Consider the following 12,680-nt stretch of genomic DNA (forward strand, 5'->3'; position numbering starts at 1 on the left):
CGCACATCTTTCGACTATGGGAGGAGACCGGAGGAAACCCACGCAGACATAGGGAGAGCTTGAAGATTCCACATAGACAGTGATCCAAGCATGAATCGAACCCGGTACCCTGGCGCTGTGAAGCAACAGTGCTAACCACTGTGTTACTGGCCCTGCCTCCTGATGTCAGCGGGCTGTTCAGGGCCAGTTGTTTCAGCAAACGATGGAGTCGTCCCACTGGAAGCAGGGGCAGATAGCAAGTCATGTGCAGGTGCGCTGACATCACGTGTTCTGGGTGTGAGAGCGATTCATCCATTTTGTAGCTGCCAGCAGTGCTGGTGTGAACTCCAGGGCCTCTGGTGAACAACCCATGAAGAAGGTGAAAACAGGAATAAAGCAGCATAAAGATGATTACTTGAGATATGGATTATTAATTGTGCTCTGCAAATCAGGATTCAAAGTTCATGTACAAGGAAGTACGGCAAATGAAAGTTTAAAATACTCAAAATTTCAAAGACATTTGAAGACTAAACATGTCAAGTTCGAGGACAAACCTCTTCATTTTGTTCAATGGATGAAGTCATTATTTGAAATGTAACATTGAATAACAAAGCAAGTGAGATCGTGAGGACAAAGCAGGCTGCTCTCAGGTAAGTGAAAATGGTGGGTTGCGAAGGTCGGCCACTGTGGTTGCAAATGCCGGCCCGTGTAGGTCGCGAAGGCTGGCCGGCGTGGTCGCGAAGGTCGATCGGCGTGGGTTGCGTAGGGCGGCTGGAGTGGGTCCCGAAGGATGGGCGGTTGGTAAAAATGGGTTCCGGGCAAAGAATTTTGATAAACACTGCTGTAAGTTCAAATTAGATCCCCACTCATCCTTCTAAACTCCATTGAGTACAGACCCAGAGTCCTCAACTGCTCCTCGTATGACAAGTCCGTCACTCCGGGGGTAATTCTTGTGAAGCTCCTCTCTCCAGCTGACTTGTTTACTATTTCCGGGAATTGACAGATGCTGCTTCCTCTGCCTGAACCAGCAGGTGTACTGCACAGGTGAGTTTTAAAGCAGTAATTGTTTTCTCTGCCTCTATCTAGACTGCTCTCCAACTTCCAGGCAGGGGCCTCTCTTCTGGGAGTCTCTGGTAGGGATTCCTTTAAGGAGGGGGTCTCTGGTCTCTTGACCTATTTGCATCCTCCCACTGGCACGCCGCTATCCTGACGCCAGTGGCGGACTGCAACATCGGAATGGGATCGACTCCGGGCCCCAGCTCCTTTATCTGCCTGATGCTGGATTCTCCTCCCCCTGCCGTCAGTAGCAGAGCTTCTGATGCGTGGAATATCCAACGCAGATCTTTTTTCAAATACGTACTGCAATGAGAAGTGTCTTTCCTACACTAGTTGTGGGTCAGGAGCTATTTCTCACCCACTCTCCTGCTAACTCGAACCACAGCGCACTCTGTCCCACTGGCCCAAGGCAGAACCATTAGGTCTCTCTGTCTTTCCTGCCCATGATTTTCCATGTCACCCTGCAAATATTGGGGGAACATAATTGTCCGGAGGCGCAGAAAGGCCCCCAAAAGGACTAATCTGCTCAGTGGGGGGTGAAATGATGTCATCAGCATTGAACATAAATTTTTCTTGGAACATCTTCCTGGTCCATGATCATGTGATCTAAATGGTTGCATGTGTCCCAGGTAGTTTCATCACATGACCATCTATTCTGCATACTGCCCCGTGCAGAGAAGTGTCTTTTCCTTGTTTCTATTTTTTCTGTACAAGAAAGAAAAGTGTTGAAAGCACAGTTCCTTTAGTGGCCTAAGGAACTTCCCTGAGTGCTGTACCGACAGCAGTGACCTGTCAATTTATGTATCTGTCCCCGAGAGCCCATGGTCATCCTGGAGAACTGCAACTCTCATGACCTCAGCACGTTCTTCCACTCAAATGATATATCCGCAGATAATATCAATGCGTTTTATTGAGTCTTTCATTGTCAGTTTGTCTATAGATTTTCCCTAATAATGCCCAATGTTTATGGCGTCCTTTCTGAATTTTGGATCTGCTCTGAGGTCGGAGAATGGTTCCTCAGCACATGGGGAGTGAACAGGTTTTGAAGCTGTGATGAGTCATTGCTATTTGCACAATCAGCAATACAAAACCAGCATTGTCTCTGGCAGCTTGAGTTTTACCCTGTCAATACGTAGGTTGGTCCAGATTTCTATTTGCTGTGGAGTTGCACCCAAACACACCCAGAAATGGAAGCATTGAAGTGGCTCTTGGCAGGAGTAGAGTTGTGAAATCCAGGCAGAGGGAGTTTGTGGAGAATGCAAATAAAACAAGATTTTAATTCATTTTATGTGAGCAGATGAATAGATTTTTGCATTAAGTGTGTTCCCAAACTCTGTTAAACCACTTTGGAACATTCCCACGTTCAGATATTACACACTATCTTGCGGCTGAACATCATGTGATAGGGTGAGAATAGAATATGGTTAACATTAGCAGGAAGAGTCAGATAGCCCTGCTTAAATGTAAATAATTTTCTTTTTATGTTCTTAACCAAGTTCAGTTTTTACGTTTGTCATTGGACTTCAAGATTTAATCATTTAATTGAATGGACAAGTTGGAACCCAACTGCACTTTCACAAGTTGGTTGTGTTGTGGAGGGAGCTTCAGCTAAAGTAGGAATAAGGAGTTTGTGGGACCTGGACAAGGGGCAGCCAGCATTTTTCATTGCATAACTGGTCTGACTGAAGAAGGATGTGGTGGGTTCTTGAACAATTAAGTCAGGATTGGAATCAGGATCTGGGTGAACAGTTCAGGTCAATTGGATTACACAGAATGTTGAAAAGTCTAAAATTAAAAACAGAAAATGCTGAATAAATCCAGCAGTTTCAGCAGCATCTGCTGAGAAAGAAACATGCGTTAACGTTGAGAGTCTGTATGAAATGTCTAGACTGTCTCCAAATACATGGTGTTAATTCTACAGCCAGACAATATTAGGTGATCTCCCGTTGGGTTGTTCTAGGCTTCAGTGGAGTCATCGAGTGTCCTGTCCAATCAACACATTTTGTTCATTGTTGTGAAGCGATTAGAGGCAAGAGGAACTATGTTTTCTGGACTAGATTAACCGCAACTTACATGTGGCCTATTGTGTGGATCCCAAAACCAGTAACTAGTGCAGATATATATATATATTTTTAATAAATATTTTTATTCTCCTATTTCACATTTTCATCAAAATTTGCAACAACAGAATCATCAATAACAACAAATACAATCGCAATCCCCTTATCCCCCCCCCCACCCTCAAACAGCTCCCAACATTTGGAATACAAAACACCAACGAAAAAGAATCATCAATAACTTATACATTCCAACCCAACCCCCCCCCCCCCCACCCCGCGACTCCCACCCCTAATGTTCAATGTCATCCAATTCATGAAAATGCATGATGAACAAGGCCCAAGAGTGGTAGAACCCTTCCATCCTCTCCCTCAACTCAAACTTTACTTTTTTGAGCATTAAGAACTCTGCAACCCCCCCCGCCCCCCGCCCCCCGCCATGCCGAGGCACAACATGGAGAAGCTGACCTCCACCCCAACAGAATATGCCTTCAGGCGATCAGCGAGGGGAAGGCTAAGACATCTACCTCCGCACCTGCTTCCAACCCCGACCGATCCGATACCCCGAATATGGCTTCTAGGGCACCCGGTTAGGGTCTCACATGCACCACCTTTGAGATTACCTTAAAGACCTCCCTCCAATACCCCTCCAGTTTTGGACAGGACCCAAACATATTAGAATATGATTAGTGGGGCCTCCCACCCTTGTGAGGTGTACCCTATACACCACCTTCAACTGTATCAGCCCCAACCTCGCGCACAATGTTGACGCATTCACCCTCTGGAGCACCTCCCACCATAACCCCTTCTCAATATCCTCCCCCAACTTCTACTGCAGATATCTTGAAGAAGAATGTGAGGCTGACCAAACAAAAAAATGAGAGACCTGACCGTAGTTTGGACTCTACAAAGATGTGTTTGTAGCTTTTTGATCTCGGCTGTAATGTTAGAAACCTTTTATGTGCTGGCCTGGATTCTGTGTGCTTGTTCTGATGTAACACCACTGACTGTTGCAGCTGGAAAGCAGATAGAAAACATTGTAAATATAGGTCAAACATTTATTGAAATAAAACCTCATTCTCCTTGGATTATGCATTTTTAAAAAATGCTTTTATTTTGAGTTCCGTTTTGAATTTTCGTGACAACCGCAATACAGAACTTTGAAGTCAATTGAACTATAAGACTGTTGTGCAGGATCCCAGTCAACATAGCTAAACTGAACCCTGGTTAATTGAAATTGCTGTAGGAAATTGATGACTTGTTTGGTCAAAAAATATACTCGATTTAATGTGAGTCAGCCTTAATGATTCTTATCCTTGAAATGCAACATACAAAGCGCTTTATTTAATACTGGAATCTGGGGATTGTTTCAGTGTTGACTTCCACGTATGCACAAAAAACAGATTTAGAATCTGGTAAGTTGCTAAGAGATGAAATAAAAAGACGATCTGTACGACTGCAGTTCACTTTACTTGATTTACATTTTTAATTATAAATATTGTATTAAAATATCTCTGAGAGGAGAGAACACTGCAGACCACCATGTTCTTAAACAGCAGAGTGTGTATACATACTGATGGAATGTTAAGGGACCAGGGGGCAGAATTCTCTGTCCACGCCCGGAAAGCCCCACCCGAGGTCAATGGAATTTTACACGGTCCGCGATCCGCCCGCAGTGAACTTGCAGCGCGTGCGGTCGAAGAATCCAGCCCCAGATTCTGATCACTTAGATTAGGAAGTTAGAAAGCTTTAAAGTGTATTTTCTGTGCCAGTTAATTGCAGGCAATATTATTACCAACAAATCAATTATTTTCCATTACACACACTTTCAGAGGTTTATCTGGTTGTTCTTTTAGTGTGGTCACTGTTGTATATAAATAATGGAGAAGTATCAGCTGCCACGACCTCTACGGTTAATATTAAAATATCTAAAATTATACACCAGGAATGAATTTACCACCTGGACTCCGACTTCAGATGATGATGGCAAAAGTTTTGAACTCTTTTATAAATAGCAATTGATACTAAATCAGTTACTAAATCAATGACAGATACCAACCATAAATCAGACTGAATAGAGAAGGTTCAGAGGGGAAGTGAGAAAGCAAATAAGAAAAGAGACTGGCAGCTTGAAGAATCCAAAAGTTTTCTATCGACATATAAATAGTAAGGGGGAGTAGGGCCAGCTAATATACATGGAGGCGTTTGGGGGGGGGGAGCTTGGCTGATGTATTAATAACTACTTTACACCTGTCTTTACCAAAGAAGAAGATGCTACTCAGGCTGTAGTGAAAGGGGACATAGTTCAGACACTTGAGGTCAGATTTTCACAGACTTGCGGAGACTCTGTGGACCATCAGAAAATGGCGGATTCCATTTAGCAGAAAGTGTGGGAACAGGGGATAACTCACAAGCTGGGCAAGACTCAGTACAGAGTTCAAATAGACCCCATTTTTGCTGCAGCAAATGACCTAAACCCACAGTGTGTGAATTGATGGGAGATGGAAATGTTCACAAAGGAAAAGATAAAATGTATGTCTGTCCAGCTGGCAAGTTATTGAAAACAATGTTTTAAAAGGCTATCTGTGTAAGGGAGTTGAACAAAAACTTTCTCCTAGCAATTACAATAGCTGTTTGTTGTAATTACGCAAGGAGCTTTTGTTAAAATAAATTTAGAGTAAGCAATTCATTTTTCTTCCAATTAAAGGGGCAGTTTAGCATGGCCAATCCACCTAGCCTGCACATCTTTAGGTTGTGAGGGCGAAACCCACGCAAACACGGGGAGAATGTGCAAACTCCACACGGACAGTGACCCAGAGCCAGGATCGAACCCGGGCCCTCGGCACTGTGAGGCAGCAGTGCTAACACTGCAGCACGTGCCGCCATGCTCCAAGGGCGTTTATTATATCATTACATAGAAACAAAGAAAATTGGAGCAGGAGGAGGCCATTCGGCCCTGCACGCCTGCTTCCTTTGGATCATGGCTGATCATCCAGCTCAGTAACCAGTTTCTAAATTCCCCCCCCCCCCCCCCCCATATCTTTGATACCCCTTCACCCGAAGTGCGATATCAAACTGCTTCTTGAAAACATACAATGTTTTGGCCTCAGTTACTTTTTGTGGTAACAAATTCAGCAGGCTCCCCACTCTCTGGGTGAAGAAATGTCTCCTCATCTCTGCCCTAAATTGTCTACCCTGCATCCTCAGACTGTGACCTCTGGTTCTGGACACATCCATAATTGGGAATCCTTTCTGCATCTACCCTGTCCAGTCCTCATAGAATTTTATAGGTTTCTATGAGATTCCTCCTCATTCTTCTGAACCCCAGCGAATACAATCCTAGCCAAATTATTCTTTCCTCATAAGTCTGTCAGGCTATCCCAGCAATCAGTGTGGTAAACCTTCTCTGCACTCCCTCAAGAGCAAGAACAGACTTCCTCAAATAAGGAGTCCAGAACTGCTCACAATATTCCAAGTGTGGACTCACCAAGGCCAGTGTAATTTCGGCAAGATATTCCCGCTCTTGTACTCTATTCCTCTCACTATAAAGGCCAACATATCATTTGCTTTCTTTACCTCTTGCTGCATTTGCTTGTTTACCTTCAGCAACTTGTTACAAGGTCACGATGCACATTCCCGTCTCTCAATCGATAGCCATTCAGATAATCTGTCCTCCTGTTTTTGCTACCTTTTCTTAATGCTTATCTAATTTTCCACAGCCGAGAATAATCCCAGATGGGGGTTGTAAGTATGATAGGAGGACCGAGGGCTAGAGGACTCAATATTTTTTATTAAAAACACAACTGGACAAAGTTCCAGAGAACTGAGACAGGAACTGAGCGTCAGGAAATTTCCTGGCTTGAGCGTACCAACGTGGAGAGTGAAAATCTATCATTTCTAACGTTGCTGGCTAATTGGCAATATTTCTGAATATTAGGTGTGTTATTGGTCGGTTCCTTGTTTTGAAGTCTGGAGTGTGCGTGCTATGTACAAAGGGGCCAATCCAGAGAAAACAACTTTGAAACTTGTTCCAGGCTTGGGAGAAGGTGTTGAAAATCTAAATTGATTAAATATTTCCAATGGTTTGATGCCTTGTTTCTTTCCCTCTTTCAGGAAATCTGGATGGATGTTCACAGCCCCACATTAGAAATGGCTATGGTTGTGAAGATGGGCACAGCCAGCATGTAAGACAATGGACATTTAACTGCATGAATATTTATACATTTTGAGGGCCAGTATCACAGGAGCGTAAATGAAAGTAAAATGCACCATTTTGGAAAAACAAATAGAAACAGAAAATGCTGGAAAAGCTCAGCAGGTCTGGCAGCATCTGTGGAGAGAGAAACCGTTCGTCCGGATTCAAAATGTTAACTCTGCTTCTCTCTCCCAGATGCTGACAGACCTGAAGTTTTCCAGCATTTATTTTTTATTTTTTATTTCCAGCATCTGCAGTGTCTAGCTTTTATTTCGGAAAGGCACAACACATGAATTTCAAATATGGTTTGAAAGAAACAGCTTGCTGAACGAAGAAAATAATGAGTACCAAATAAATATGGGGACCTGCCTGTGTCTCGATGCCTCCGTCCCTCTGTGTCTGTCTCCGTCCCTCTGTGACTGTCTCCGTCCCTCTGTGACTGTCTCCGTCCCTCTGTGTCTGTCTCCGTCCCTCTGTGTCTGTCTCCGTCCCTCTGTGACTGTCTCCGTCCCTCTGTGACTGTCTCCGTCCCTCTGTGACTGTCTCCGTCCCCGTCCCTCTGTGTCTGTGTCTGTCTCCGCCCCTCTGTGTCTGTCTCCGTCCCTCTGTGTCTGTCTCCGTCCCTCTGTGACTGTCTCCGTCCCTCTGTGACTGTCTCCATCCCTCTGTGACTGTCTCCGTCCCTCTGTGACTGTCTCCGTCCCTCTGTGACTGTCTCCGTCCCTCTGTGACTGTCTCCGTCCCTCTGTGACTGTCTCCGTCCCTCTGTGACTGTCTCCGTCCCTCTGTGACTGTCTCCGTCCCTCTGTGACCGTCTCCGTCCCTCTGTGACTGTCTCTGTCCCCGTCCCTCTGTGTCTGTGTCTGTCTCCGTCCCTCTGTGTCTGTGTCTGTCTCCGTCCCTCTGTGTCTGTCTCCGTCTCCGTCCCTCTGTGTCTGTCTCCGTCCCTCTGTGTCTGTCTCCGTCCCTCTGTGTCTGTCTCCGTCCCTCTGTGTCTGTCTCCGTCCCTCTGTGTCTGTCTCCGTCTCTCTGTGTCTGTCTCCGTCCCTCTGTGTCTGTCTCCGTCCCTCTGTGTCTGTCTCCGTCCCTCTGTGTCTGTCTCCGTCCCTCTGTGTCTGTCTCCGTCCCTCCTGTGTCTGTCTCCGTCCCTCTGTGTCTGTCTCCGTCCCTCTGTGTCTGTCTCCGTCCCTCTGTGTCTGTCTCCGTCCCTCTGTGTCTGTCTCCGTCCCTCTGTGTCTGTCTCCGTCCCTCTGTGTCTGTCTCCGTCCCTCTGTGTCTGTCTCCGTCCCTCTGTGTCTGTCTCCGTCCCTCTGTGTCTGTCTCCGTCCCTCTGTGTCTGTCTCCGTCCCTCTGTGTCTGTCTCCGTCCCTCTGTGTCTGTCTCCGTCCCTCTGTGACTGTCTCCGTCTCTCTGTGTCTGTCTCCGTCTCTCTGTGTCTGTCTCCGTCCCTCTGTGTCCGTCTCCGTCCCTCTGTGTCTGTGTCTGTCTCCTTCCCTCTGTGTCTGTCTCCGTCCCTCTGTGTCTGTCTCCGTCTCTCTGTGTCTGTCTCCGTCTCTCTGTGTCTGTCTCCGTCCCTCTGTGACTGTCTCCGTCCCTCTGTGACTGTCTCCGTCCCTCTGTGACTGTCTCCGTCCCTCTGTGACTGTCTCCGTCCCTCTGTGTCTGTCTCCGTCCCTCTGTGTCTGTCTCCGTCCCTCTGTGTCTGTCTCCGTCCCTCTGTGTCTGTCTCCGTCCCTCTGTGTCTGTCTCCGTCCCTCTGTGTCTGTCTCCGTCCCTCTGTGTCTGTCTCCGTCCCTCTGTGTCTGTCTCCGTCCCTCTGTGTCTGTCTCCGTCCCTCTGTGTCTGTCTCCGTCCCTCTGTGTCTGTCTCCGTCCCTCTGTGTCTGTCTCCGTCCCTCTGTGTCTGTCTCCGTCTCTCAGTGTCTGTCTCCGTCCCTCTGTGTCTGTGTCCGTCCCTCTGTGTCTGTGTCTGTCTCCGTCCCTCTGTGTCTGTCTCCGTCCCTCTGTGTCTGTCTCCGTCCCTCTGTGTCTGTGTCCGTCCCTCTGTGTCTGTCTCCGTCCCTCTGTGTCTGTCTCCGTCCCTCTGTGTCTCTCCGTCCCTCTGTGTCTGTCTCCGTCTCTCTGTGTCCGTCCCTCTGTGCTGTCTCCGTCCCTCTGTGTCTGTCTCCGTCCCTCTGTGTCTGTCTCCGTCCCTCTGTGTCTCTCTCCGTCCCTCTGTGACTGTCTCCGTCCCTCTGTGTCTGTCTCCGTCCCTCTGTGTCTGTGTCCGTCCCTCTGTGTCTGTCTCCGTCCCTCTGTGACTGTCTCCGTCCCTCTGTGACTGTCTCCGTCCCTCTGTGACTGTCTCCGTCCCTCTGTGTCTGTCTCCGTCCCTCTGTGTCTGTCTCCGTCCCTCTGTGTCTGTCTCCGTCCCTCTGTCTCTGTCTCCATCCCTCTGTCTCCGTCCCTCTGTGTCTGTGTCTGTCTCCGTCCCTCTCCGTCCCTCTGTGTCTGTCTCCGTCCCTCTGTGTCTGTCTCCGTCCCTCTGTGTCTGTCTCCGTCCCTCTGTGTCTGTCTCCGTCCCTCTGTGTCTGTCTCCGTCCCTCTGTGTCTGTCTCCGTCCCTCTGTGTCTGTCTCCGTCCCTCTGTGTCTGTCTCCGTCCCTCTGTGTCTGTCTCCGTCCCTCTGTGTCTGTCTCCGTCCCTCTGTGTCTGTCTCCGTCCCCTCTGTGTCTGTCTCCGTCCTCTGTGTCTGTCTCCGTCCCTCTGTGTCTGTCTCCGTCCCTCTGTGTCTGTCTCCGTCCCTCTGTTGTCTGTCTCCCGTCCCTCTGTGTCTGTCCTCCGTCCCTCTGTGTCTGTCTCCGTCCCGTCTGTGTCTGTCTCCGTCCCTCTGGTCTGTCCTCCGTCCCCTGTGACTGGTCTCCGTCCCTCTGTGTCTGTCTCCTTCTCTCTGTGCCTGTCTCCGTCCGTCCCTCTGTGACTGTCTCCGTCCTCTGTGTCTTCCTCCGTGCCCTCTGTGTCTTCTCCGTCCCTCTGTGTCTGTCTCCGTCCTCTGTGTCTGTCTCCGTCCGCTCCTGTGTCTGTCTCCGTCCCTCTGTGTCTGTCTCCGTCCCTCTGTGTCTCTCTCCGTCCCTCTGTGTCTGTCTCCGCCCCTCTCCGCACTCTCCGCCCCCTCCGCACTCTCCGCCCCCTCCGCACTCTCCGCCCCCTCCGCACTCTCTGCCCCCTCCGCACTCTCCGCCCCCTCCGCACTCTCCGCCCCCCTCCGCACTCTCCGCCCCCTCCGCACACTCCGCCCCCTCCGCCCCCTCCGCACTCTCCGCCCCCTCCGCACTCTCCGCCCCCTCCGCACTCTCCGCCCCCTCCGCACTCTCCGCCCCCTCCGCACTCTCCGCCCCCTCCGCACTCTCCGCCCCCTCGCACTCTCTGTCCCCCTCGCACTCTCTGTCCCCCTCGCACTCTCTGTCCCCCTCGCACTCTCTGTCCCCCTCGCACTCTCTGTCCCCCTCGCACTCTCTGCCCCCTCCGCACTCTCTGTCCCCCTCGCACTCTCTGCCCCCTCCGCACTCTCTGCCCCCTCCGCACTCTCCGCCCCCTCCGCACTCTCCGCACTCTCCGCCCCCTCCGCACTCTCCGCACTCTCCGCCCCCTCCGCACTCTCTGCCCCCTCCGCACTCTCCGCCCCTCCGCACTCTCTGCCCCCTCCGCACTCTCCGCCCCCTCCGCACACTCCGCCCCCTCCGCACTCTCCGCCCCCTCCGCACTCTCCGCCCCCTCCGCACTCTCCGCCCCCTCCGCACTCTCCGCCCCTCCGCACACTGCCCCCTCCGCACTCTCCGCCCCTCCGCACTCTCCGCCCCCTCCGCACTCTCCGCCCCCTCCGCACTCTCGCCCCCTCCGCACTCTCCGCCCCTCCGCACTCTCCGCCCCCCCCTCCGCACTCTCCGCCCCCTCCGCACTCTCTGCCCCCTCCGCACTCTCCGCCCCCTCCGCACTCTCAGCCCCCTCTGCACTCTCCGCCCCCTCCGCACTCTCTGCCCCTCCGCACTCTCCGCCCCTCCGCACTCCCTCCCTCCGCACTCCCCCCCTCCGCACTCTCCTCCCTCCGCACTCCCCCCCTCCGCACTCTCCTCCCCCTCCGCCCCTCCGCATCTCCGCACTCTCCGCCCCTCCGCACACTCCCCCCCTCCGCCCCCCCGCACTCTCCGCCCCCTCCGCACACTCCGCCCCCTCCGCACACTCCGCCCCCTCCGCACTCTCCGCCCCCTCCGCACTCTCCGCCCCCTCCGCACTCTCCGCCCCCTCCGCACTCTCCGCCCCTCCGCCCTCTCCGCCCCTCCGCACTCTCCGCTCCCTCCGCACTCTCCCCCCCTCCGCACTCCCTCCCTCCGCACTCTCTCCCCTCCGCACTCTCTCCCTCCGCACTCTGCCCCCTCCGCACCCTCTCCCCTCCGCACACTCCCCCCCTCCGCACTCTCCGCCCCCTCCGCACTCTCCGCCCCCTCCGCACTCTCCCCCCTCCGCACTCTCCGCCCCCTCCGCACTCTCCGCCCCCTCCGCACTCTCCGCCCCCTCCGCACTCTCCGCCCCCTCCGCACTCTCAGCCCCCTCCGCCCCCTCCGCACTCCGCCCCCTCCGCACTCTCCGCCCCCTCCGCACTCTCAGCCCCCTCCGCACTCTCTGCCCCCTCCGCACTCTCTGCCCCCTCCGCACTCTCTGCCCCCTCCGCACTCTCTGCCCCCTCCGCACTCTCTGCCCCCTCCGCACTCTCTGCCCCCTCCGCACTCTCCGCCCCCTCCGCACTCTCCGCCCCCTCCGCACTCTCCGCCCCCCTCCGCACTCTCCGCCCCCTCCGCACACTCCGCCCCCTCCGCCCCCTCCGCACTCTCCGCCCCCTCCGCACACTCCGCCCCTCCGCACACTCCGCCCCCTCCGCACTCTCTGCCCCCTCCGCACTCTCCGCCCCCTCCGCACTCTCCGCCCTCTCCGCACTCTCTGCCCCCTCCGCACTCTCTGCCCCCTCCGCACTCTCTGCCCCCTCCGCACTCTCCGCCCCCTCCGCACTCTCCGCCCCCTCCGCACTCTCCGCCCCCTCCGCACTCTCCGCCCCCTCCGCACTCTCCGCCCCCTCCGCACTCTCCGCCCCTCCGCACTCTCCGCCCCCTCCGCACTCTCTGCCCCTCCGCACTCTCCGCCCCCTCCGCACTCTCTGCCCCCTCCGCACTCTCTGCCCCCTCCGCACTCTCTGCCCCCTCCGCACTCTCTGCCCCCTCCGCACTCTCTGCCCCCTCCGCACTCCGCCCCCTCCGCACTCTCAGCCCCCTCTGCACTCTCCGCCCCCTCCGCACTCTCCGCCCCCTCCGCACTCTCCGCCCCTCCGCCCCCTCCGCACTCTCCGCCCCCTCCGCACTCTCCG

General features: G+C 52.9%; 1 protein-coding gene across 4 annotated transcripts in view; it reads left to right on the plus strand.

The window, feature by feature from the left end:
• LOC119964675 (uncharacterized protein KIAA1522 homolog) overlaps window positions 1–12,680 on the plus strand; it is a 293,273-nt gene that overhangs the window by 218,760 nt on the left and 61,833 nt on the right. For all 4 annotated transcript variants that reach the window (XM_038794469.1, XM_038794495.1, XM_038794476.1 and 1 more), the window contains exon 3: window positions 7,206–7,276. In XM_038794469.1, the coding sequence (XP_038650397.1) occupies window positions 7,206–7,276 (71 nt within the window). The remainder of the gene's footprint in view (window positions 1–7,205; window positions 7,277–12,680) is intronic.

Source organism: Scyliorhinus canicula, chromosome 1 (assembly GCF_902713615.1).
Source record: "Scyliorhinus canicula chromosome 1, sScyCan1.1, whole genome shotgun sequence".
In the NCBI taxonomy this organism is placed as follows: Eukaryota; Metazoa; Chordata; class Chondrichthyes; order Carcharhiniformes; family Scyliorhinidae; genus Scyliorhinus; species Scyliorhinus canicula.